The 27,953-nt window shown below is 42.1% G+C and overlaps 1 protein-coding gene across 4 annotated transcripts; it reads right to left on the bottom strand.

Annotated features, from left to right (window-relative positions):
• On the bottom strand, positions 1-27,714 carry LOC141748927 (SLAIN motif-containing protein-like). 4 transcript variants are annotated; one of them, XM_074601673.1, is made up of 10 exons: positions 27,567-27,714; positions 24,212-24,939; positions 13,616-13,752; positions 10,958-11,107; positions 6,757-6,897; positions 4,497-4,814; positions 3,877-4,014; positions 3,401-3,719; positions 121-205; positions 1-17 (listed from the first exon to the last, which is right to left on the bottom strand). In XM_074601673.1, exons 2-9 carry the CDS (start codon positions 24,919-24,921, stop codon positions 169-171), a joined length of 1,950 nt encoding a protein of 649 aa, XP_074457774.1. In that variant the 5' UTR covers positions 24,922-24,939; positions 27,567-27,714; the 3' UTR covers positions 1-17; positions 121-168. The 4 variants fall into 4 exon arrangements, with proteins under 4 accessions (XP_074457774.1, XP_074457772.1, XP_074457773.1 ...); XM_074601671.1 differs by lacking the exons at positions 1-17; positions 121-205 and adding an exon at positions 209-1,346; XM_074601672.1 differs by lacking the exons at positions 1-17; positions 121-205; positions 27,567-27,714 and adding exons at positions 209-1,346; positions 26,563-27,101.
• Between the last annotated feature and the right edge of the window lie 239 nt (positions 27,715-27,953).

Here is a 27,953-nt window from a genome sequence, read left to right as displayed (position 1 = left end):
AAGATGTGAACCAAGTGCTGTGAATTAAGTTAATGCTTATCCTTCTTATGAAATTCAAGGACACTAAAGGTAAATACCAATACTTGTATCATAACAGACTTCCTCTGGAGACCGGTTTACCTGCGCAGGGTTTAAGAGCTGAAGTGCAGAGGCAGATCCTGAAAAGCCTCATTCCCAGCACAAAACCACTCCTGAGCCAGGCTCGCTGTTTGAATAAAGCAGATGTATTTCAGCACCAGAACATTTTATTAAACTACACTATCAAAATCACATTGATGGCAGGGAGAACATTGCTACCAGTGCATGTTTTCTGTACTAAAGAGTGTCTTTGTAGCATCCAGCACTTGCTGAGGAAAAGGACACTGAAACAGAATCCTCTGTAGCCAAAGAGGCAATAGAAAACTTCTACAAAAGTGAGGGCAGTTAGGGGCTACCTGAAAGAGATCCAAGGGAAACACTTCAAGTCAAATCAGTCAGGGAGGGTTATTTTTTAAAAGTTTACTTTTAACTGGTGTTTAACTTCCTCATCTGAGATATGAAGACGCTGATAAACAGCAGTTTTTCAGTAGCATCCCCTGTCCCTGCGACTGCCTGTTCACAAACCCACACAAATATTGTGTACCGCTCCTTCACTGGTGAACCGTGATGCACACGCTTGAATACAACAGCTTGAAGTGTATGACAGTTATAAAAACCTGCTTCCTCTTCTAGAACAAACAATAAAAAGTAGCAGAAATACATTCTATACAGAAGTAAAAAAAACCAAACAAACAAACAGCTGAGTTTCAGACAAATATTAGAGTAGGTCAGGTTGAATTTAAAAAGTCTTACTTCTACCATCTACGGAACTATTTCTAGTCTCCCCCAGCCCCTGCTGTGCAACCCACCACAGCAACAGCACGAAGCCGCCCTTGGGCACAACGGGACAACAGCAGCCTTTTTACGCAAGCGTCCTCAGGAGCAGGTCACATAAGGTTTTGTGTGTTCCAAAGGGCTGCAAGTAGAGGTTTATAGGAAATAAGGCTATTTTCGGTCTTCATATGAAGTCTCATTTCAGTAACATTTTGAAGAGTGGAAACCCAGTAAAGCAGTTGTCTGTTCCACCATGAAGAGGTCAGGCTGTCGTAGAAGAGCGGAAGGTGAGGACACTTTGCGTTGAAGGAGAGGAACTATTATATACACCAGTCTGCAGTGTGGTGGGGCTCTGGAGCTCCAGTTTCAAGTACCGCCCAGCCAGCTGGGGGTCTGCTTCAGAGTTGGGTGGCAGCGGTTTGGGTTGTCAGTAACACCCATCCTTCCAGGAATCATCCTCAGCAGCCTGAGCTGTCTGTGCCGACTGGGGAAATCTGGGTTGAGACACACAAAAAAGGTCACTAACAGCTACAAGCAGCAAAGTCCCCAGGAAGCTGTCGACGTGCACAGGAATCACAGAATGGTCTAGGTTGGGAGGGACCTTTCAGATCATCGAGTCCAACCATCATCCACCACTGCCCTGGGCAGCCTGGTCCAATGCTTGACAACCCTTTCAGTGACGAAATTTCTCCTAATGTCCATCCTAAACCTCCCCTGGCACAACTTGAGGCCGTTTCCTCTTGTCCCATGGCCTGTTCCTTGGGAGAAGAGACCAACCCCCCCAACTACCCCCTCTTTTCAGGGAGCTGTAGAGAGCGAAAAGGTCTCCCCTCAGCCTTCTTGTCTTGTTTGAGGCTTTAGTTTACTCTGGGCTTCTGCAACATCTGGCTTTGGACAATCTCAACATCTGCCTGTCTTGGGTCAGCTGCTGCAGTCACACCTGCACAGCTCACACACCAGCAATTTGGGGCAGTTTAGAGACATTAAGTGACTATTACTGGGTACTTGAACAGTGACATAATAATTTAGCAGAGCAGAATAAATAACGCTGTTGTGGGGTTTTCCCATGACTGAGTCCAAGAGAAATCTTCTCTCCAAATGTGATTAAACACATGAAAAATAATCAGGTTGTATATAGAGTACTACTACAAGAGTTTAAATATTCCCTTTTAAGTATTTGTTTTAAAGTAAGTAGATGATACAATTCATTGAAGGCTATGACAGGATATTAAAAATCAACAAGTACTTACTGCTTATTACTCTGATACTGAGTCAACTTCCCACAATCATAAAAGTTTGCAATTGTATGGCAAATAGCTGTAAAAAATAGCTTTTGGCAATTTGGTAGTGGATTTCCCGCACACAAAAGCACAGCAGATGCCTTAGGACCATGGGGTAAGAACACACTAAAATGGCATAAAGCCGCCTGTGCATAAAGTTGTTAGAAGCTACTTAAAGGCCTTATTCTTTAGAGCTTGACTACGTTCTAACTGAACAGCTGCTGCTTTAGACTGTCTACAAGCTTCAGATATCCACTGTCTAAGTGTTTAAGAAGCTAATCATAAAAGCTAGAAATAAATGTAAAAGAAAAAAAAATAAATCCAAAAATCCACTGCATCCTTCTGGATTAAGATGTGGCCCCTATATCTGTTCAGATTTGTGCAGCAAGAACAAAAATAGTAAGTTTTTGGAAACGATTATATATGTTCTGCTTTCCCCCTGTTGTATGAAGTCACTGTAATGATATAGAAGCATTGATGACAGAAGCAACGATACAGAAGATAAGCCAAGCCTTGTCAGTTTGTCCTACTTTTCAAACCTTCTGAAAACTCATTAGGCCTGGGACAATGCCCACCTGGAGTCCTAACTAAAGACTAAGGAAGAAAAAAAATCACCAAGCTTATTTTACCAGTAGCAAAGTCACAGAGGCACCAAAGTAGGTCATCCGGGAGGATTATTATATTAACAGTAAAGAAAGTTTACTAGTCCTTTCAAGAGTTTTTCCCCTTCAAAATAAATATATGCGCCCAATAAATATGTGCCATAATGGTAATTGCTTATAGAAATAAGTTTGAGCCTATGCCTCTTCACTTTCCTGAATAATTAGCTTTGTTTAAAAAAAAAAAAAAAGCACTTAACATTTTTTAAACAAACAGATGGAATACTGAAGTATTGAGTGGTTTGGTCACAGACTACATGGTTAAAAGGGGTATCTCGCCCAGAAGCTGCTGAGTCCCAGCCTGCCAGTTCATACATACATTCACCAAATTTAATTTTAGTGGTATTTAAAGGAACTGCAACCCTTTGCTCCTTGACTGGAGCAAATAAAGAAATAAAGTCCAGGAACCTTCCAGCTAAGCACTACCCTTTCTTTAATGGCTCCCCAACCTCAACCCTAAACCTGAAGTTAATCAGTAGCCATGACCCAACTCTATACCCATATCATACTTTAAAGTCAAAAATTAATATAACTGTATAAAAAAGTGTTTCTAGTCTATGAAATACAGGCAGACATTCGAGTCTGTGAGGCTTGAAGCCTCACACTTACCTCTTGGATGGTAGCGTCGGTTTGCTCTTGGGCACTGAGATTCCTCCAAGAGATGTGCGCGCTTTAATTGGTGAATTTTTTGCCACGGTGACCATGTTACTGCTTCTGGTAGTGCAACTGCTGCTGGAAGAGCCTGTACTAAGTGAAGATGCCTGTGGTTTTCGAACTCCGCTAACAGGACTTGTGTAACTGCAGGCTTTGACCGGCTGCCTGGGTGTTAACAGAGAGTTTGTGCATGACCCTGCTTTCAGCGGTTGCCGCACGGTTAAGGGAGATTGCCCGGCACCGGAGGAATACCTGAGCTTACTGGGAGCCAGACCTAGAAGTGGAATAACAAGAGAAAGCAAAACCCAGCTGGCAACGGTATTTTAAGAACACTTCAGGCTACACCTTTTAAGGACCTCGGGCGTAGCCACGTCAGTTAAACAGACAAAAAGAAGTCACCTACAGTGGTGTCTAGAGGACACGGCACTGACCTCCTGACCGTTGCTGAGTCCTTGGAATTCGACTGCTCGGCACCTGCAGATCTGACTCCAAGCTCCGACTGCTCCGTACAGACTCCAAAGCTCGAAGGCTCGTCCTGGCCAGGTTGGGCATGCTGTGGCGCATCTCCTCTGAAATCAAGAGCAAATTCTCTATTTGCCGCTTCTGATAGCAATGGAGATGTATAACGATTTAGACTCTCTCTTGAAAAACACAGGCACTTAAAAGTAGAGAAGTGTGTAACTAATTCTTAGCTTCCATTAAGCAACAGCGCTTTTTACAAGGGCATGTAGCAATAGGGCAAGGGGTAATGACTTCAAACTGAAAGAGGGGAGATTGAGATGAGATCTGGGGAAGAAACTCTTTGCTGTGGGGGCGGTGAGCCCCTGGCCCAGGTTGCCCAGAGAAGCTGTGGCTGCCCCATCCCTGGAGGGGTTCAAGGCCAGGTTGGACGGGGCTTGGAGCAACCTGGGCTGGTGGGAGGTGTCCCTGCCCAGGGCAGGGGGTGCCACTGGGTGGGCTTTAAGGTCCCTTCCCACCCAAACCATTCTGTGATTCTATTCTATGAAAATTCTTTCCGTTGACTCCTATCGAAAGCTCACAACTAGCTTACCTTCGCTGTTTGCATACTTGAGCCGGTCTTGCATCGGGCTTTGCACAGATCTCCTTGGGGGACGGATGCGGGTAGTCGATGACCTGCCATAGTCTGCAGTGGAAGATGGGGACTGACATCGGGGGGAACTGAGTGGGGATGGTGAGTATCTGTGAGCGCTGCGGTACGACAGGGAACAGTCATAATCATCCTCATCCTCAAGGCTGTATGTGTCGAACTCCTGGTCGCTGTAGGTACCTCTTCGCAGAGAGTGAAGGGAGGCACTGGAACTGCGACGTGACACCGAAGCAGAGCTAGAGGCACAGTCCTGACGGAGGCCTGGGGATAGAGGGCAACACGGCTCAAAGTCATCGTACTTTAAAATAGAAATTCCTTACCCAGTTGCAACACAAATCCAGAAGCAATGATTTTATCAGTGATTCGTTTCACCTTGGATGGAGAGTAAAGTTAATAACTCTCTTTACCGAGGACACTCACAGCTTATGGAATCTCTAAACTGGAACAGTGTCACCCATATCAGTACTGTTTAATTAGAGCAAAGAGTTAATATCCCAGTTGACCTGAATTACTCCTCACGTCACATACACAAGCAGCTGTGACTGTGGACTATATATATTGCCATGCAAGCTCTGCTAGGTTAACTAGATATAGGAGTTTAATTTACAGTATGAGTGTTTCAGTTCAACTAATTACGCACCCACCAGCATTTCAACAGGTTGAAACAAAGATTTGAATTTCTGCCTACAAGTGAAAAACCACCTGCTTTTATTGACATCTACAGTACATCTAATCTGGTTTATTTACAGGTCCTCCCCAACTTACGCCTTTAGTTAAGTCTTCTTGCCTAACAAAATCCAAGCAACTTCTTACCAAGAACTAATTTAGCAAACTAGTTGTTGAAGGGACTTTTGAGAAAGGTGTCAGCTAAAGTTCTGAAAAACCCTCTTCTCAGTGCAGTCCCTTCAACTGCAGGGATTTAAAAAAAGCAAGCGCTCCTCACTTCTCCCTTCACAAAGCTTCATTCTGAGAATGAAGCACTTTTCGTATTTCACTGGAACCTTTGTAATGTGACAGGATTTCTTTGACACTATTTTTTAAGTGATCACAAAGCATAAGCAAATACTCAAATTTAGAAAGAAAAAGGCTGTTATTTGCTTTGTTCGCTTTAATAAAACTTTTCCTCAGCTGTGCTCGGGTGTAATAAAGTGATAATAGGATCTTATGTATTTTGCTCCTTTTAGTCTCATATTCCAATTCCTAGATCATAGTATTTTTCAAATTTCTAAAGGCACAGTACTAAAAGTAAGTAAATGTTCTCCAAAAGAAAAACAGAGAACTTCATTCTCTATTTCCTGTAAATCAAATTAATGATTAATTTGCAGAGATCAACAGATCCAACCACTTCGTTCCACCTTGATCTTCAATTAGGACCTCATCCAAATGACACTGAAGTCAGTAGAAAGTTTACCAATGATTTAATGGGAACTGGATCAGGGCCCTGAAGTCCCCACACACTGGGACACAAATGTTTTACGCTTAAGTTAAATTTGCAGAGCACTTTACCAGAGCAAAACTTAAATTGTAATTTCAGCTCTTTCCATTTTAATACTCTTGAATTCTTAGTTTTACTCAACTCATCAGTGAAATACTGCTTCCATCTTCTGCGAAATAAACAACTTGTACAATTCAGTCCCCTAGACAGCTTCTGATAGGATTTCCGGCTGCAGTTAAGCAGCCTGCTCAGAAAAACAAAAGCGTACAAGCAAAAAATGTTGCTGGGTTATCTTTTCAGCCGGATCAGTTCCCCAGACCGATACAGCACAGTCGCACAGCTGCTTGCGTTTGCCCAAGTGAGGGGACAGCAATGATGGGACAGCAACCAGGCGGGCAACTGTGAGCTGCTGCTGATTAAACTGCCACCATCACGAAACAGCTGCTCGGGAAACTTCACCTGTACTTCAGAGACAATCCGCAATGGAGTATTTTTGAGTATTAAAGGGTCCTGACATATTCAACAAACTGGGGTTTCGGATAATACTTTTAAGACGATCCTCTGCTTTAAGAGGTGTAATCTGGAGAATATTTTACAACTGCTTGGGTCTGTAGAATTTTAAAGGAAGCCCCTGCAAATCACAAACATTTCAAATGATCTATTAAATTCTTTTCTGTTGGGGAAAAGGGGGAGAGAAGAACAGCTGGAACCCATCTACATTTCTCTACAATTTGAAACTGCAACACAAAGGAGATCGCCGTCACGTACTTTCTTCCTGAAGGCGTGCCATCACCTGGACATCCGTCAAGTCCTGCAGTTTATATCCCATGGAGATGGAGTCGTCAGAGGTACTCAGCTCGCTGTCCACCGACGATTGAGAGCTCAGCGCAGAATGCATGCTCAAATAACCTTTGGGGAGAGAGGAAGGAGGAACATAAAAAGCATTCAGACAGCCACACACAACCCAAGAATGAGCAGCAGAGTATTTATTCCAGTAATAAAACCAGTGCAGTTGTGAACTGGAGGTGTGGTTGCTAGAAATAGTTAAGAAGTTAGAAATTCCTTGAGAACACAATGCTCAGTATTTTAACCTGCAGTCGTCAGGAGGCAGAGCATCTTTGTGCGGGGAGAGAACTGTGGACTTCTATCCAGGAAGGTGGCAAAGGGATGCTTGGTAAAAAAACTTTAAAAGATCAGTATTATTTCTGCCTAGTTTGAGATAGGGGCAACTATTGATCCAGATATTAAGCAGCAAAGTTACACAAAGTGCTTGTAGGGCGCTGGTGAGCAGTCATAGCAGTAAAAGGATCCAAATGGCTTTCTGAGTACAGTACCACAAAAATCAGACATGCAATCTGCTTATGCAATGTAGAGTTTGCACTAGATTGCCTCCTCCCCGTCCCTGAGGTTCATCCCTTTTTTTTTTTTTCCTCTCATCATAAACCAAACTCTCTCTTACAGGGAAAGACACAGCTTATTCATACAGCAGGTCATAAAAAACAAACTGGAAGGATCTTTCCACCGGCTACGTTTTTCCTTAAGTCAGGCATTAGGAAGAGGAACAAATCATTTTCCTTTTGAAGAATAATAATAAAAATATCATCAGAATCATCACTAGTTGCAAACTTTTACCTGTTAGTACTTTTTCTTAAGTCAAGCAAGTCAGTATTTTTCATGGCGTAAGAGTACTACTACTTGCCACAGGGAGATAAGAACAAGGCGTGTAGCTCTGGGGCTATACTGGTACTTGCCCTTCAAATGTGGGAGGCTCCTAAGTGCCCCCCCCCCGAGCTGTGGTATCACAACTGCCCTTGGTCTTCCTCTCCCTGGCACCTGGGTCGAGTGCTGCCGTGGGAAGGCTGAGCACCCCCTCGCAGTTAGCGCATCTCCATGGGATGGAGGCAGATGCAGGCAATGACAGGAGAATCTTGCTACTATTTCATCAACGTTCATTTTGGCTCAGGGTAGCATCTTTGAGAGAGGGCACACAGTGCTGAGCACACCTCCATCTTCTTTTCCTATTTTATAACCACCATACTGCTTTGTATTATAAAAAAACCCCAAAACAACCAGAAACCACAAAACCACACACATGGGGAAAAAAAAAACACCAAAAACCTCATTGCTTCAAAAATTTTTGGAAAAACAGGATTACTGAATGTGAAACCTCTACATGGCAAACATGATTATCTATGCCACGTGTTACAAAATACCATAATATCCTCCTAGCGTAACTAGCCCTCCACCACAGACACATAAGACCATATAACTTACAGAGCTATTTCAGGAGAGAGTACATCATTACCTTAAAGTAATTCCAAGACAGGGTTGCAATTAGTACTATATAGATTTAGACCCACCAAAAAAGAAAATTAAAAACCACAGTCTGCCAGAAGAGCAGATAAAGCCAATAGATATGCAAGAGCCTAAGAGCACTTAACATCACTTTCAGCTAGAGTAGGCTTAAGAAATACAAATCCTGCTCAGCAGGGATTCAAGATCATCACTTTAATAGCAACAAGTAGGCTGTAGCACACCAGCGAACAAATCAAGAGTATCAGTCAGCCTCCCAAAGCATCTATACGATGTCATTCACCATTGACTTTTACTTAAGCTTACACAGTTTTGCCTGCTGTGTTCTAGGAAGTCTTGAAGGCAGTGCATCTATGGAACAATTCTCAACAATGACGCCAGAAATAAAGATTTTGTTTGTTCTCGGCAAAATATCTAAAAAACACTGCTGAGCAACCCCTTCCAACAATGGTTAATTCCAGCCAGGCAGGAAAAAGCAGCAGGTTCCCAACGTTATTTCTTCAACCAGTTTTGAAGAGCAGTAACTGATGACACAGAAAACACAGGTGTGAAGTCCAGAACAAAATTCTTACATGGACAGTGAGCCAACTGGTTTGTACCAGTAAGCCTCAAATTCCTCACCTGAAAAAGCACAAAGATTTTCAAGCCTCAAGATGCTGACATAGTGCAGTGACAGCGTGACTGTAGTGTCAGAGGCATGTCTGTGTGTGTGTGTGTTACACAAATACACACCCCACATCAAGACACTCCAGCACCAGGGCTGCATGGCTCTGTACCATAATCCCCTTTCTTTCCTTCTGGTGTCAGGAAAAGGCATTGGAAGCAGTTGAAATAAATAAAGCCAAAATGAGAGGACGGATTGCACCTGCAGGATGCAGTGTAATGAATAAGCAGAGGTTTCCTGCTGTAACCAATACCTCCTTTAATACCAAAAACTGTATTTTTAAAGCAGCTGTATCTTGAATACAGCTTTTTAAAAAGCAAAAGTTCCCAGTTCAACTGTGTGGGTTTAGTTTGACTGTTGCATTTCAAATTGCAGGTCTATTCAAAAACAGTCAAGGAGGAGAAGAAAAACATTCGCATTCTTTCATCGGGAAAAACCGTTGTGGCTCAACATTGCAAGATGAACTCATTGTGGTTTTCATTATAGAAACTTCAAAATACAGCACATCTGGATTTTGTAGAAGGGGGGTTTTGTTTAGTTTTTAAGGGAAGTTACTGTTAAATGTTTTTCATTTGAATGGTAGGGAAGCTCCATTTTTCTTAGAAATAAAATTAGATTCAAGTCAATCAAGTTGACAGTGAACTTTAAACTCATGTTAGCACTTACACAAGTCACAAGGGAAGAGCCACCAAACAGATGAAGTGAACTCTCATGGATAATCCTACATGCACAAAGCCTGTTCTATACTTGGCTTTTTTTTTTTTGGTACCCTTGACAGCACCAGCAGATTTGCAGAGTGAATGAAGAAGTCTAGAGGCTGCACAGACACTTTGGTTTTACACATCAGTAACCTTTTCTGGGAGAAAAGGTGGTTAGGCATCTAAATTGCCAACCAACCTCATATCAAAACCAAGAAATTGATTTGGAGATTTTTTCCCTGCAGATTTCAGCTTGCAAGAATAAACATACATCCTTTTGTTTGCAAAACAGAGGTAAGTGTTAATTTCTATTTACAGCAGAAAACCAGCAGATCTCCAAAGCATACCTGCAGCTGTGAAAACATCCATAGGCAACCCTTTTTTTTTTCTTAAAAAAAAAAAAAGGTTCATTTAACATCAAGTTTCAAGACATAAACTGTTAAACATGCTTTATGCTTTCAAACATGCTAATTAGGATATAGCAATTTCCACAAAAAACCCCAAACAAATTAAAGAAGATTCCTTTAACAATAAAGCCAGGGGGCAAAGCATTTGTACTGGGAAACTGAGCATGAACTGCATCAAAGATAAACGAAGCTCCTGAAAGAGCCTACGTGGACTCCTTCGGCAGCGGCTGAAATGCCAAGGCAGACTTGAGGCCAAGCCATTTAGGAGAAGCTGCATTATCCTACCTGCAAAAACAGGCTTCGAACAAGAATTTTGTATAAGTTGCCTCTAAGGTAGGAAATCTTACTCCAAACACAATTAAGTCTGATGGAAAGCTTTTGTTATTTTGTGTTTAGCTGCCCACTCGGACAATTTAAAGGCTTATCCTGGAGACTCCACCTTTTATCTTAAAGCACAAGGCTTCCTGCTGTTTTCTACATTAAGCAATATTTTCAAAAGAAAACTTCACAAACTCTCAGGCCAGAAAACCAAATCCAAGTAACTTTATAAAGGTAACACCTATGTATGATAATATTATTCAAGAGCAATATTGTCTTTGCCCCAAAAGCTGTTTTCTATTTTAAGTCACTCACAATTAGTACAATTTATAAATATATAGAGAGAAAGCTAAAAAAACAAAGCCATGAAATAACTACAAGACATTTAGAATGCAAGGAGATTTTCTCCCATGTAACAGATGGAACCTGGGTCAGCAAGCGAGCAAATTAAAAGGAGAAAACACTACAGGTGGACTTGCATCTCTTGACAACTTTTCCCTGTGTCAATTAGTAATATTCCTTGCATTTTAAACACCGCAGGTTTGCGCTGCTCTACTGACATGCCATACCTGAGCTGCCACAGGTTAGTAGTGCTTTGTTAGTCGATTTGAGATGCCCGGGAGAGTTTAGTGCATTGCTACAGGAGCCTGTCTCTGTATTCAAATTATGTGCGCTTGGTGAGGCCAATGGACTGCAATACAGGTTTTTCCATCTACTGGCTAGAAGGAAAAAATACAAAAAAGCCATAAAGGTTAGCAAATTATTTTTAAAATCAAAGAGCATAAGATAAAGAAAGGCATCAGGTCAAACAAGATTAAATATTGTAACAGATGTACTTCAAATAAGACACCCTGATGGTGTCAGTTACAAGATGCAGGAAGCAAAGCAGCGCCTGTTCCCTTGCTCACTCTCCCCTATAACTTGTTTTGTCACTTCTCTTCAGAATTCCAGGAATAACTACTGACAAACTGGGCTTTAAAGAGGCCATACATTTCTGAAAGTTTCAGATGACTGTTTTCATAATATCTGTCACTTCTACACCCCACCTTCACTTTAAAGAACTCCATTGAACCTCATGTTTACACGTGTTGTTTTGAATTTTTAATGATGGAATCAAAACAGCATTAAACGACAAAAGATGCCGTGCCTTTAGATTAAAAGGAGAGCACATTAATAGAAAAAACAACCATTCTGAAATATTTAGCGCATAGACTCACATACGAGTTAGCGAAACAATCAAAAGAAGCCAGGTAGCAAAACTCAGTGCATCCATACTTACTGAAGCTGGAAATACGCAGCTACAACACTAAGGACACTGGGAGAATACTAGCCAAGAAAATAATGAAGATTCACTATATAAATAGTTTTCTTTTTTATTTCCCCCACAAATATAAAGTCAGACTGTTTCAGTTAAAAGGGAATACATTTCAGACAGAAAGTAGAGAGTTAATCAAATGAATCTTCATTCAGATTTATAAACCCTCTGCGCTTGAAAAAGTAAATGAAGTTTGTTCTCAAACTACATTAAATTATCTCAGTTCAGGAATTTCAAGGCTACACTCAAAATAAGCCTGAGCACAAGCAGTGCCAAAACACTGTCAGTATGTAAACTTAAAAAAAACCCAACCCAAACCAAAACAGTGGCCTCTCAGACTTCAAATCACTAAGGTCAAATTACTGGTCAAGCTGCAGTCAAAATTATTGCATTCCCTTAGAAGACAAAGCAGCCAATTCAAAACCCAGGCAGACTACAACTTTTATACCAAACTGGGGGGTGTATTTTCAGCAGTTAAGAACACCACTGAACTTCAAAACATTAATTCTCTCAGAAACATCACATTTTCAAACACTGCTAACCACAGCTTTTGTGTTTAGATGTTCATGAGTCAAACTAGACAGATGAGGTTGCAACACGTCCTGCTCTGCAATGAGGAGCTGCTAAAGAAAATAAAAAAACTAGTCATCCCTCCAGCTGCAGGGTAAATCACACTTGCCTATATAGGGAAGCTGTATGTGTATGATCTAGAAAGCTATACAACATAGAAAAGGATTATTTATTCACTTCAATCCCCTCAGTCTCTCGGCTATCAGCAGTTCAGCCCAGGACTCACACATTTTCCACACGAACCCAGAGTGCATTTGAAAAGACACAGGTAGGATAGCCACCGGAGGGATTCCAGGTGATGTACTAAGATACGCAAAACCAGAATATAACCTTCTCAGTTTTGTAATGAAGTAAGCGATGCATCTATTCTAACAGCTCTTACATCAGTGAAAGGCTAATATGGGATCGAGCCTTCCATGCTCTGAGAAAGGAAAAGAAAACCCACAAACCTACGACCCCTGAATGCTGCCTACGATGGTGGTATGTGAGTACTGAGCTGAGTGCTCTGTAGCATTTTTGTTTCGGGCAGGTTAAGTAAGGGATTCTCCCCCAGTGGCTAAGGAACACGGCTGAAAGCCACCACAAAGTGCTTTTAGGGGATGATAAAACTGCAATAAAAACTAGGTTTCCAAGTGACACCATTTCTCCAAGTTACAGAATTAACGGCTCGCTATTGTAAGCTCTGAGCATCAGACAACTATTTTACCCAGGTAATAATACTAATGGTAAGATACAGTGTGAATAATCACCATTGGAAACACTCAGCAACACTAACTTTTTCTATATAGAAAAAAGCTGCAATAATAGTTTCATATGATTCTCTCTACTCCCCAGAAGCACATTTTTACCTCTACATATTTTTACATTAAAGATGTTAAAATGTTTAAAACAAAAGAATTAAGAACCTGAAAACACTAAAATACATTGTAGCGTTTAGGCTCTGAACATATTAAAAAGCAAAAAACAAGGTGGTCGATTTGACAATTAATTTGAAATGCCTGTACTTGCGTCTTAAACAATACAGTGAGGCAAAACATCACCATTCAGTTTGTTTTGTCTATTACTTGTAATCAGCCGAGTGTTCTTAAGGTTACAGAACGCTCTCTCCCCCCAGCAGCTGAGGCATTACCAACGCAAACCAAAAGCAAGGTGGTTTCTGAGCAATGCCAAACACGGTGCAAACAGGCACCAAGAGCACAACTTCGGAAGTGCTCTCTCTGCAGATATTCTCCACTACAGGAGCTCCACGTCACGTCTCCTTTGCTTTATAGTTCTCAATAATGTAAAGTACCCAAGTGGAAATAAAAGACACTTGAAGAAGCAATGCTTATAGTTCACGTACCTTGATCAAGTCTGTTCAGAAGAGTCCGGCAGGCTGCTTCTGTCTCGGGACTGGGATTACCCAACACCTGGCGGCACCATTTTAAAGGCGAGTCTGTTTTCTGATCGGCAGTAGATTTTCTTGGGGACACATAGAGCCTTTGCAAGGATTGCGAGGAGACAGTAAAAAATGCTCATTAACTCAAAGCACGCAGCCACTGACGTAGCATTTACAAAAGTATACCTAACAGTAAGCAACAGAAAAGTTATCCAAACTAAAAACAGGGGAAAAAACCTGAAATTTAAATTGCATACTATGATTCAGACACAATAGAAAATTCACTTAAACATGGCTTTGCAGAGAAAGTACACAGCCTCTGCAAGGCAAGGTTCAATACTACTAAAGTTAAGTTGTTGGTATACTCACCAGGACCTGCCTCTCCCTGCACACATCTCCCCAAAACCCATCCCATGACAAAACAGCAAGGGTGATGAGGTGGGTCTAACTTGAGATTCAAGGTGATCTGCTTTGAGAAGTTTAACTGTGGTGTTTTTTGTTAAAAACCCCACAGCTCTGGATATTCCACCTGTATTGCACCACAGGTGACAGTCATCTCTGGTCTTCTACCAGCAGCTCTCTGAGACACGGAATGAATTGCAAGAAGTCTATTCACAGACCCCAGGGATAAATCATTTAATTGGAAGATTTAGAAAGCTTCAGATGGTTAGGAAGTATGACTGTGTATGATGTTTCCTTTTTTTTTTTTTTATTGTAATCTTAGATAAGTTCTCCTAAAGCCTAAATTTTTAACAGTTCTAATACACTTAGCATTGTTTTGCATATACGTAGAGGATTAGCCTTACCTACAGACAGATTTAATCATCTTATAGTCTCGGATTATTTACAACTGATCCTGTGTAAAGCAGCATCTCTCAAGAATGGTCCAAGGGTATAGGAGCCAGATGGAAAAGCACCTCAAGAATTTTACTTACATATCCCACATTCACATTTTTAAAGTCAAAAAATCCCAACACAAAAAAAGGTACCATATATTTTAACATATAACTAGCAACACACTTAAAACTTTTGTAAGGGGGGAAAAAAAAAATCAGTATCGAGTAGACACAAAAATAAAAGAGTTTTTAATTCTTGCACGTCAGTTGGAGAACACCACCCTCAGACAGAGGGCATCGAGACCTCAATCACTCGCCAGCAGGAATAGAAACAAGAAGTGCAGTCATTAACAGAATCTGCCCACACAGACAGTAAATTTCCTGCATATAACAACACGTATATGCTTACTTTAACATCAGAGTTCCAGCTAAGTAATCTTAATATGCGTGGGTTGATATAGTTACTGTACTATGAATGCATTGCTACGAAAAGAAATTCAACACAGTGTTCTGCTGAAGTCATTCAAAGGATCACAGAAAGGATCCAGGGGTAGGAAAGTAACCTCTGTGATGACGAACTTAAGGACCTGCATCTGGGCAATTTCTGGAAGAGTCTGAGAGGCTGATTCCCTCTGAACTCAATTAAAAAGCAGAGAGGAGATTTCTGAAAGCAGAAACTTTTTTTATCTTGTTAATAAGGTCATACGATTCTTCAGGTTAAGTTTTGAACTACCAAATTTGGCCACAATGTAATTTCTTAGAATTAAATGTACCAGAAGAAGAAGAAAACTTCCAAGTCTTTGAAATTGTGTGGATATTGAATACTTTTTGATATCTATGCTTTGAGACTAAGTTTTGGGGTATGAACACACAGGAACCCAATTGAGAAGTTTAGCTGTCATTTGTGAACATGCAGTCTAGCTCTCAGGTCCATCTTTCTCAGTTGGCTCTGCTGTTCGCATGGCCTGCGGCAAGCACGGCTCTGCATCTGGCAAATTCACCTTAACAGGCTTCATGGTTCATAATCTCCTGTGAGAGAGAGAGAGTTCTTCCATGCACACAATCACGCAACTGCTATTTTTTCCACCGCCACCTTCCTCTCAAGCACCACTCCGCTGCTGCTTCATCTAGTGAACTGCTCGAAGGTGACAACCCTCTCGGTCACCAGCAACCTAGCTACAGCCACACTTGACACAACTGGTTGGGTAAGCTGAGCGAGAGAGTTGGGCAGAGAGGAACTTAATGAAGTTCAAAGGCAAGTGTAGGGTCCTGCACCTAGGGAGGAATAACCCTGTGCACCAGTATGGGTTAGGGGTTGACATGCTGGAAAGCAGCTCTGCAGAGAGGGACCTGGGAGTCCTGGTGGACAACAAGTTGCCCACGAGCCAGCAATGTGTCCCCACGGCCAAGAAGGCAAATGGTCTCCTGGGGGCATTAAAAAGAGCATGGCCAGCAGGTCGAGGGACGTCATCCTCTCCCTCTACTCTGCCCTGGTGAGGCTGCATCTGGAGCACCGTGTCCAGTTCTGGACTCCCCAGTTCAAGAAAGACAAGGAACTACTGGAGAGAGTCCAGCTGTGAAGATGATCAAGGGACTGGAGTATTTCTCTGATGAGGAAAGGCTGAGAGCCCTGGGGCTGTTCAGGGTGGAGAAGAGAAGACTGAGAGGGGATCTCATCAATGCTGAACAATATCTAAAGGGTGGGTGGCAAGAGAATGGGGCCAGACTCTTTCCAGTGGTGCCCAGCAGCAAGACAAGGGGCAATGGACACAAACGCCAACACAGAAAATTCCATCTGAACATAAGGAAAAACTTCTTTACTTTGAGGGTGGCAGAGCCCTGGCACAGGCTGCCCAGAGAGGGTGTGGAGCCTCCATCTCTGGAGACATTCCAAACCCGCCTGGACGTGTTCCTGTGCCACCTGCTCTGGGTGACCCTGCTCTGGCAGGGGGCTGGACTAGATGATCTCCAGAGGTCCCTTCCAACCCCTGCCACTCTGTGGTTCTGTGAACTGATTGACGCTACTCACAACAGCTGTTCTCATGCTGATGTATGCATAATATTTCACCTTTCTCAGTGCAAAATCCAATATTTGAGCATAAAGCAATCATAAGGGTGGTTTTAAGATTACAAGGGAAGTCTGCACATGCCTCCTGCTCTCTCTTCTAGCAATAACTCAAGTCTTTCTGCTCCAGTTACTCATTCTCGCACAGACATCTCACATTCAATTCACAAAATACTCCTTTCCCCAATAAAAATAATATAAATCATCAGATATTTTAGTAATTATCCCACTAATTTCTGATAACCCCTCATGTTTAAAAGATATAGAAACATACTATAGGACTCATTTGTCAGGTGTCCTATCCAGGAAAGCAATGATTGGCTAAAATAAAACAGACAAACAACTGGGATATTTAAAATGCTGCACTGGCATCAGACCTATCCTGTATCCAGGCAAGGATAAGTACGGAAACAATCCAAAAGCTGTGCTGATGCAGAAAGCTGTCCTGAACTCCCACAACTCTTCAGTTTGTGGCTATCAGATTGAGTTTCTCTGCATGCAACAGCTCTCAAAAGAATTATTTTTCAGTGAAGGCATCTAATCCCTTTTTTGAATTTGTATCTGCTTTTAGCACCCACAGCACCCCACTGCAATAAGTCCCACCACACACCGGCCCGCAGGGTGAAGAACCACCTCCATCCTCATGTTGTGAAGCTCTTACCCCCTATTTACTCTTGATATTGCCTGGTTCTTGGGGATGGGATACAGGTGGAAGGTAATTATTCTTTATTGCCTTTTGACATGCCACTCATGCCTTTACAGATCTTAATAACACTCCTCCCCCTGGCCAGACCCATCTTTTGCAGGGAGTTGAGATTCAGTCTTTTTAGTCATGTCTCATACAGAAGCTTTTTCATACCAAGCTTTACACAAAACACACATGCAAATAAAATAAAAAAGACCCAAAAGCTAATTTGCTATTGACAAAATAAATGCTGAGAAACACGAACACAAATATTCCTGAATGCCCAATGCTATCTTTTCTGAAAGAGCCCACAAGCGTATCTTGCTGCATTTCTGCACGGATAAACGAGCATTACATCCACTCAGATCCAATAAAACAGAGAAAGCAAAGTGCTCACTCTCTGGATTTATTTTACAGGTCAGACCCAAAAAGCAGCAATAAAACCATCAAACAAAAAAGAGGCCAACAGGCTCCTCAGGGCAGGTCACACTGTTCTTCACATACTTTAGGTTGAGAGAGAAACCCCTGCTCTACTTCAGGAAGGAGTTGTTCTACCCAGCTCCTTCCATGCTTCTAATCGTGTTTCTGCCCAGGACTGTCAGATGGAAACGATAACACTTGTCTGACTGCTAGAACCGTTTCCACATGGAGCAGAGGTAACTGTTCTCAGGGTGTCCCAATCCTCTGCAGTCTGCCAGAGGACTCTCATTTTTCAGCTGACGAGTCGCTTGGCAAGAGATGGTCTCACTTACAATTTCACTAAACTCAATTAAGTAAGCACAGCTCAATTTTTCAGAGCACTGACAAGCAACTTATAAAAAAAGAGAATTCTGCTTTGATTTCACAGGGTCAGGTTTACTATTTGCCTTTTTAAGTAGCTTTGGGGAAGGGTTCAATGCATTTAGCCAGCTAACTTCTCAAAATACGCTGGCATAACTTGTTCTTCTGCAGCACTGCGCACCATCAGCTGATAACCTAAAAACACCAGCCCCACAAACAGAAGTGAATATTTTCTGGACACAATATTAAGAACCAAAAGTCCCCTTTTACTAGAAACTTCCCCCCAGACAGTGTCATCCTCCGTTAGCCACCGTGGAACCACCACTGCGGCAACAGAGGCCAGGTTAACACCGTACCACATCTCTAGCTGACCTGGAACAGGCTTTCTGCTGAAAGGGGTTTTTGTGATAAGCTAAACTCACTCTGCTCTGTTTAAAAATAAGCAGAGTTTTATTTCTGGTAGTTTTATCCTCTACGGCTGTTTGATTTGTCAGGTTAATTTAATCCAATAATCATTGGAAAAAATGTACTCAGGCAAGCCATTAAGCATGCATTCAACTGCCAGTTTACGAGTCAGCCAAAGTCTTTTGGGTTTAACAAATACCCAATTACTGAAAACGCTTTACCTTGCATTTTGTTCCTACAACTCAGCAGTTGGGGTGGGAAGCATGTTCTGTTTAAATGGCAAAAGGTTATGCTTTGAATGTTTCCTTTTGTCAAATAACAAATGACAATTAAGAAGTTATTTAGATAGTTACAGGCCTAATACAAAATTCAGAAAGTAAACATTTGGGCATATATTCTCAATTTGATGTCCTGGGGTTTTGCTGCATAATTTATTAAATATGAATGAGATTTTCTTCAGCTTCTGTGAGGAAACCCTTAGATAAAGCATCTTTAGCTTCTGCTTACAAGTCTCTGTGTTTCACTTTCTGATATAAAGTATTTTATGAAATGCACCTCTGTTAAAAGCCAAGTAGTTTTAGTTGTGCAACAACCACAACATGGGATTTTTCTTCCATTAAGAATGCAGGCACTGAAAATAAATTTGTGGGATTCTTTACACTTTGTTCTGACATATTCCAATGTACTAAAAGCAGAGCATCTTCTAGAGATACTATTTTTCTTTTGGGGCCAATGTTACAGGAGGATTTATGGGCATTAACAGCCATTATTGTTTGATTTTGAAAATACTACTTTAAATAAAAAACCCAAGAACGTAGAAAATACTATCACAACTTCCTCAACTTGCACACTGCACTAAAAAAAAGCACCTTCACAATTTAGTAACACATCAGTTCAATTGTAAGAGTGCAAGCCAGTATTGCCTGAGAATTCTAATCATGTAGAATATTTGCACTAGTAAATTTATAGATCATAAGAGGAGAATTCAGGCTGCAGAAAGCTCTATAACTTGTACATTAGTAAATAAAACTGAAAGTGAAATGAACGTCAGCTTTTAAGACACATGCTTGGTTCATTATACATCTTCCACAGCACTACCACAGATGGCAGACATTATCCTGATTTTCCAACCTTTGAGTTACATACATCAGTGCAAGGACAGAGAGACCTGAGGTAGCTAAATATGTTCAGAACAACTTAGATTTATAAGATACACCTCCATGAAGTGCTAAGAAGGCAGCTAAATTCTTTTATAGAGTATGTATTTCAAACAGTTTTTCCTTTCCTTTATATATCAGACTTCAGAGAGATAATTTTTCAGGTTTATTACTGTGCTTATGCTGTTCTAATCTCAAATCTAAACACTATTGTTGAACAAAAATACCAATATGGACAATATAGTGTTGTGGAAAGCAACAGTGAAACAATACTTTCCAGGTCTTGAAATGATAGAAACATAAGAGGAAAAAATGAGAAAAATCCTGTGGAAAACACTCCACACAAAAGCTGTAGAAAAGGGTGATGGAGGAGCCCGGCTACCCAGAGCCTGTGGGCAGAAAGACAGACACCACAGGGACCACGGCAATGCCCAGCTGCAGCCAGCACAAACGGGTAACTCGCCATCCAAACAAACTAGACAATCAGGGAATGTTTTTGATAAGTCATCAGTACATTACTTAATGCAACAGAGCTAACTGATCCGTTGTTAAAAATATCTCTAGAAGGCTTCCATAAGACGACCAGCCTGAGAAACTAAGACCTTGCAAATTACTCTTTTTAAGTCATGTAGAGTCTTGTTGTCAAGGAGGGATCACAGGCAAACTACACCTGTAGAAACATACAAATGGATTTATATAGAGAGTAGGGAGTTAAAGTTCTCCCCAAATTAGAGGCACAAGATGCCATATTTTTTCATGATGCTATCTTGGTATAGTACCTGAATTTTGTGGAGAACCACATCCTCATTAGGCGGAACTGCTCCAGAAAATTTTTTCCTCTCTCTGATGGTACAGCAAGCTAAGAACAATGATACCCTGCAGTATGTTGCATTAAATGCCTCAAGACATTAATAATATAGAAGGCCACTGGACACGGGGCTAAGGCTAAAAACATACACTCCCAGGAAACTCCTAAATAGTAATTTATTTAAGCAAACCATGCTGCTTCTTCCTACAAAGACTATTTCAAGGGCACCCTACTTGCTGTGTTGAACTCCTGGGTCAAGCAGGAGACAACACAGCCAAGGGGCAAAGGCAGCGCAACCTGTTTTCAGTTAAAGACAGGCTTTTGGGAAGGAAAACTGTGCAAGGAGTGGATGTATCAGCAACGCAGGATTCACCTGAGTGTCCTTCTCCTCCTCACTCCACAAAAACAGGACCATGTTAGGCTGAGTAGACCTCTACATTCATGTACACACTGATCATATTTTACATATTCTTCTAAAAGGAACTTGGGGATTTAAAAGAAACATAAAGAAAAGGTTCTGTTACACAGATTTGCTTGATAGTTACAGCGTGGTTTGGGTTTGGTTTTTTTTTTTTTTTTAAAAAAAAGCAGAACATACATAAAAGTTTATCTGAAGTCCTGCGTTAAAACAGTAGAAGTTTTGCCACTGGGATCAAGATCTTAAGCAACAGCAACATTGGGGAGACACGCACAAGGGCCTCTTTCCTTCCCTCAAGGAGAAAACCTAAAGTTGTTGGAGGTGAGGCACAGACAGAGAGTTTGGTACTCATTCCATCAGAGGAGACGGAGGCAAAAATAGTCTAAAGCAGTAAAAAGGAAAGAGTACAGAAAAAGTTTAAATCTTTTCACTTCTGACATTTCCTTATCTCTGTTTCACCCAATAACATATTAATATGAACATTTTATAGCTCAGAGGAGTTGGAATTTGAATCATTTCATAATTCCAAGTCAAAATTCTCTCTCCCAAGTCTTACCAGGAAAAATAACTGACAATTGCTGAAACACCAAACAAGTAGCATGGGAATGCGTGACAAAATGCTGAACACAAATCACTGCAGGAAGAACAATAAACTAAATGCACTGAAAACCACAACTTAATTCTTATGTATGGGGAGTACCTAAGAACAAGAAACGCTAAGGAAGACAAACAAGATAAGGCTATTGCAGGCATATCTCATTTGTTCCCTTCTGCAGGGGTCACAGCCTCCCTACAAACCGCTCGGGAGCTGACCTGCAATGAGGGGCAGCATAAGGGAAAGAACTGGTGACCAGTAACGGGCCAACACCACTGAAGTCTAAGTTAAGCATCATGCTGAACATAACAGCACAGAAAGCCACCTTCCACCTGACTGGGTCTCTGGGATATTTACAATTTTGAATAGCTACTTGAGAAAGTGACCTAAGAAAGCATGTCAAGGGACAGACACCAAAGGAGGACAGAGTTACAGCTGCCGCAGGTGATGTAGGTGATGAAACCTCATGTTTCACAGGAGCTCAATCGCAACCTTGTTTTTAAGGCTGGGCTGTCAAAATTTATCAATTCATCGGTCACAGGAAAAAACAAAGGCACTGTGAACTTCTCAGAAATTACCAAAAATCATAAATATCAAAATACACAATACACATGTTCCAATATTAGCTACATTTTTTTTCCTAATACATAGTATTTTCCTAATATATATTATTGCAAATGTAACAATATAGTAAGCTATTTGCTCTAATAATGCACCGCACGACACATTCAGATACCTTCCATCAAGGTAGTACAAAAATTCCCCCTAATAAGCAAGGCCACCTTATTAAACTTGATCTTAAATCCATATAACATTAAGGTTTGTTTGTTTTTAAACCATCACCATTTTCTGGTTATTGCTGATACGAATGCATTAATATCTGCACAGACAGTATGTGAGACATGCTTATGAAGAGAATTTAGGATATTTGGCAATAAGCACAGCCACGCACTATTGACTGTACATACATCACTCATTCCCCACTTTCAGTTTTGCTGAAAAGCTCTAGAACAAGAACATCGTAAAAGCTGCTTCTTGTTTTACCAGGTTTGTTTGACAAGAGGGAAACAAAACAAACAGAAGCAATGCAACATGATCAAAGGTAGTTTATGATAATAGAACTTGCACAAGAGCTCCGCAATACCACCTTTATTTAACCTCCTTGGGGTGCCTCTTTTTAATCTATTAGCCTATATTAGCCAAATCTGACAAGAAAATGGAATTATCAAAAACATGAAGATCCTACAAGGTCTAGCAAGAAGGTACCTGGTAAAAAGAACAGCCTAATTAGCCACAAACTCAAGAAAAGGTTAGTAAACTGAGCCTCTGGGTGCAGAATCTCTCCTGATTGCACTGGACAGTATTCACTGCCCATGTAAATCTCAGACTCTGTCTGGTTTCTTTACCGACTCAATACACTTTGAAGAATCTCTCACATCACATGAATATAAAACCAGCTGTTTTCATTAATGTGGAAACAATAAAAATAAAGCCTGTCTTCCAAATTCAATTTGTTAAATTTATTTTTTTTAAGAAATCTGCTCAAAATGCTGTTTAAGTATGCTAAAGAGTTTCAGTGATCAAGTTAGCAGCGGTATTTGGGTTTTAACAGAGAGCTTGCAATGCGAAAAAAAGTAATAAAATCACGACTGGCAGTAGAAGTTAAAACCAAATGAGAATTCACTCGTACCATCTGCAGCAGGAGAGGGGTCTGAGTGAACTTTCTGTATGCCCAGGAAAAGAACACATAAGAAGAAACTCAATTTTGAAGAACACTTCTAACTTTGTACATTCCTTTCCAAAACTAACTAATGCTGAAAATCAGTCTTCCCTCATTTGTCATCTCAAAAATGCTTTCACCTGTTTTTAATATAAGCTTGAATTTCAACATGAGCTGACGGCATTATGTTATTGAGCTCCATTCCATTAACAAACAAAAGTTTACCTTCACTTATAATGGCTAATGAATTTTTAGCATGTAAGATTTGGTTTGTGTTCAGCAACCATTCTGCAGCGCTATCTTCGCTGCCAGATTCATCTCTAGCTACCCATTTTGAAACACAATTTGCAGATCCCTGAGGCTATCCTACAAAGTCTTAAAATTAAGAACTCTAGGTAAAAACTCAAGTCACAGCTATTGCATGAGCTGGAATTAGCCCCAGACTTTAACTAGCTTTGGAAGGGCAAGGGAAATTAATGTGCCGATTTATAAACCAAGTTCTAAACAAGGCTGCTGGTGAAGCGGAGAGTGCTACAAAGAAAGGTCAGTTAAGGATTACATCATTGATCTGTTTCAGTTCACGTCTCCAAACAAAAGAAACAGGTTAACTGCAAAGAAACAGTATTCAGGAAATGGAAGTGATTTGTCTTCTTAGATACCAGCAAAAGCCACAAATTCCAGATGGTCTGAGGTCTCAGCTTGTGTTTGACAAAATTCATATTTAAATGCATGTTATGTACCAGGTTTAAAAAGTCCATTATTCATTCATCTGCATACATCATACATAAACACACTAACAGGGAGCGGAAGGTCTTTTTGTCCTTGCTACAGCAGTGTCAGGAAGAAAGGGGGAAAGAGAAGCCTTACAGTTAAACTGATTTTTTTTTTTTTTTTTTTAAAATAATGCTCTGGCACAATGGTCTTAAAAATAAGAACAGCCGATAATGAGAACTGCATTCTTGCTGCTAAAAATCACAAGCACTGTAAAGAAATCACTTTATACCCTTAAAAATTATTGCACACCAAAACACAGAAACTCCCAACTGCAGCAGCATAAGTTCCCTACATTACTAAACTTTTGACATACATACCAGCTATTTTCTTCTTCGTTGCAATTTTCAAGTTCCAACACTTTCACTTCATCCAGATCGGTGTTGTTTGAAAGACTTTCTAGATCTCCAAATTTTGCATTGGGATTTTGTTTGTTTATTTTGACTGAGGGATCGCTACCTGCAATGACCAAGTTTCCCATAAGCTCTGTGCTATTGCTTGTATCCATACGTGAAGAACATCTAACGTTATCCTCGGCCTTCGTTTCCACCTTACACGTGCTGGAAGACAATTCCTCAGTGGCACTGTTGCAACTATATTGCATTTGGGCATCTCTGTCTTTTTTTAGGCAGTTGTTCTCTCCTTCCTCTTTTCTTATTTTGCTTAATTGGTTGTGCAGATCTGCCATTATTTGCAATTCTCGCTTCTCAGTTATGGCATTGATGCTATTATTAATTTCCATCCCATTAAGACCAGAGTCATGGTTATCCACGCCGGGACGGAGCTCACTCTGCACATTTGTCCCAAGCACGCTCCTGCTACTCTTCGTTCTTGGGTGCTGGTTCTGGATCTCCAGTCTCCTCACCAGCTCCCGCAGCTTCCGCACCTCCTCCAGCTCCGGGCCAACCTCCTGGGATGCCGGCTCCGTCTCAGGGCCCATGGCAGAGCTCTCCGTTGAGTCTCGTCCTAAGTCGGGCTCCAGAGCATGATCCTGCTGTATGACTGGGGCATTTCCAGGCACTACCATCATCCAGAACGCACACTGTCACTGCAATACACGAAAAACGTATAAAAGCTCCACAAACATGCACAGTCTTTTAAGCAAACTGGAATTAAACACTAAAAATTCTGACTTGTATAAGCACAAACCAATTATACTGGCGTACAAGGTGAGTGAATTAAATCAAAATCTATTGAAAAAGAACAACTGAAATCAGTATGAAACATTTCAACAAACACAAATTGCTTGTTTCAAACAGCTAGGATGTGCAACTATTGTGCTACAAATTAGACTGTATAAAAGGAAGCTGATTTAATCCCACACAATAGTTTAGTTTCCATCTGTTTACAAACAAAATACATGAGAAAAGCCCTGATTGAGCAAAGTCAGGAAACATAATTAGCAAGGTGCTGACGTCAGACAACGACAGCATGAAGAAAATGGTAAAAACATCCTTTGTTCATTACCAGGTTTACCCTGGAAAAGCAGAAAAAAACTTGAAAACATTTCTGTATCAACTTATACCAAAGACTAATGACAATGACTAACAACAGGAACCGCACTTACATGAAAATAAGCCTAACTAATGTCTTTACTGGCATATTTTCCTGTTACAACTGAAAAGAGAGAGGCAAGCTCTCTGATGCAAATACAGCAAAAATACGAAAAAAAAAAAAAAGAGCTCTATATCTCACTATAGATTACATATTCCATTTTCACAAAATTAAGCCATCTCTCTGCTTTTCATGTCTTAAGTGCTACTCTTCATCCTGTGGTTGTGTTGACCGAGGAAGGGTGTGCAGAGCAGCTTTAAACTGTACAGGTGTTCAGGCTTTCCCAAAAAACATGAAATAATGCTGGTGCATTTAGCACACAGCTTTACAACACTTACCGAATAATAAGCAAACACTGATTTTTCCCTACACTAGTGATTTACATGAGTTTTCAGTTTCAACGCGGCCATTCATTTCTGAATTGACTCTTCATTGAAAAGCCCCTAATAAGAGATTAACGTTCCACAGAGCAAGTAAAGTAGATTCCCCTGAAAAAATTATAAATCCTTTCTATTTCGCAGAAGGAGGGCAAATAGATCGACCGGCAGACAGATGAGGGAGTTAGATGACACAACCAATTCAAAGTTTAAAAGATTTGATGCAGGCATTGCAACTGCATTTGAACCTGGATTTTTTGTGGCTGTAGGTGTTTCCCCCCCACCACCTCCTTTGCTGCCTGAAAATTTCTCCTATTTTTAAGGTCTAACTGCCGGCAGGCAGAGGAAACCACAAAAATTAAATGTCACACAAAGTCCGCAAAGCAAGGAAGATTAAAAATACAGACACTCACTCCCCATACACACTCCAGCATCTCCCTGTCACTCACTTACTGTAACAGCAGTAGCTGACTACAGCTCCTTAAAATATAGTTTTGGGGAGTTTTAGTTGTGTGGTTTTTTTACTTGACAGATTTGGGGTTTTTTTATTTTAGTCCTCTACATGCATTTTTTTAGGCTTATGTTTGAATGAATAATGAACATGAACAGCACTTGCGAAGAGCTGTAAGTGAAGAGAGCTGACTGCAGCGCGCTTCAAGCACCGCTTTCCAAACCCTGCCTCTCAGGAGCATCGCTAAAGTCATTTTGACTTGGGGAAAAGACATTTAATTTGTAGTTACCCAGCAATCCGGTTCCTACTCATAAGCCTACTCTGAAAATCTCCCTGCACGCATCCTTGCTGCTATGAAACCATCCGATCTCTCGGCGAGTAACAAACCGGGGTGACTTCCGCAGACATTTCAGGGCTCTTGCTCGGTGGCTCGCCGAGGATGCACCAGCGGGAGTTTGAGAGTTCGACTGCCAAAGCAAAACACAACGACCCAGGGGAGGGGGAACGCAACGAGAGCCGTCACCCGAAAAAATCAGTTCCCCTCCGAGGCAGAGGAGCAGCAAAAACCTGCGTTTTCATTCATGGGGTGGGGGTGGGGGGGACCAAACAGATTAAAAGCGTTTAGCCTTTTCCCACAACCACTAAGTACAAAAAACAGCTAAATAAAGCTGAAAGGATGTGAGAGGAAAAGGAATATAAATCTGTAAAACTTGATTTCATTGTGTAACGGGCAGAAGAAGAGAAAGGGGGGGGGGGGGAAGAAGAAAAAATTAAAGAAAAGCCACATTTCAGGCCGTTACTGTGTCGGAGACAATCATTTGGACTTTTTCAAACAGACATCCGGGTTTTTGCCGGCAGGTTAACGGGCTCTCCTCACCGCCGGGGGTGCGGGGGGGGGGGGGGGGGGGGGGCGAACCGACACCTCCCCCGCTCCCCCCGCCCCAGCCGGGGGTCCCCCCGCCGGCCCCGCCGAGGGGAGGGAGATCCCCCGCCCCGACCCCCCCCGGGAGCCCCACAGCCTGGACAGCTCCCGGTGCGCGGGCACCGCGGGGGCCGGCCGCGCCGAAGGGAGGCGGAGGAGGGCGAGGGCGGGGAGAGGGTGGCAGCCGGCGCCAGGCGCTGTGGGGAGAGCCCGGGGGGGGGGGGGGGGTCCGGCCTGAGGGGTGCCGGGGCTCTGAGGGACAGGAGGGGGCGACCCTCAACAGGGCGCGACCCTCACGGGGCGCGGCCGCTCCACGCCGAGCCGAGGGCTCCGGCCACCTTCCCTCCCTTTTTCCCCCCCTCAGACGGTACCTGCCGCGGCTGCCGATGGACGCCGCCCGCTCCGCCAACGCCGCCTCTCCCCGGCGAGCACCGGAGCCCGGCTGGCGAACGGCGGGAGGGAGTCGCCGCCGCCGCGCGCGCATTCGGGCCCCGCCCCCGCCCGCTCCCTGAGGGGGGCTCTGCGCGTGCGCGGCGGGACCCTGAGGGGAGCGCGGGCCCGGCCCTCTCCCAGTAGAAATAGGCAAAAAAATAAAGATCAGCCGGGGTCTGCCAAGGCAAGCGTAAGCGTTAACGTCTCCTCAGGACGTGGTTGCGGCAGGCGACGATAGGGACATCGTCATTCTTTTCACATCCTCCTTCAAAAATGCGTGCGTTGGACCCAGACACACCCTCTGGCATTTTCTGATAAGTGTTCAA

The sequence above is a fragment of the Larus michahellis genome, chromosome 9 (genome assembly GCF_964199755.1).
Source record: "Larus michahellis chromosome 9, bLarMic1.1, whole genome shotgun sequence".
In the NCBI taxonomy this organism is placed as follows: Eukaryota; Metazoa; Chordata; class Aves; order Charadriiformes; family Laridae; genus Larus; species Larus michahellis.
The sequence above is the reverse complement of the archived record's forward strand: the minus strand, read 5'-3'. Positions and strand labels throughout refer to the sequence as shown.

Excerpts from the sequence above, each read along its gene's own strand:
- LOC141748927 (XM_074601671.1), bottom strand. The coding sequence starts at position 24,921 with ATGATGGTAGTGCCTGGAAATGCCCCAGTCATACAGCAGGATCATGCT. Across the intron at positions 11,108-13,615 it reads TCTGAACAGACTTGATCAAG|CCAGTAGATGGAAAAACCTG; the intron begins GTACGTGAACTA and ends TTTTCCTTCTAG. Across the intron at positions 1,347-3,400 it reads CCGACGCTACCATCCAAGAG|ATTTCCCCAGTCGGCACAGA; the intron begins GTAAGTGTGAGG and ends GTCTCAACCCAG.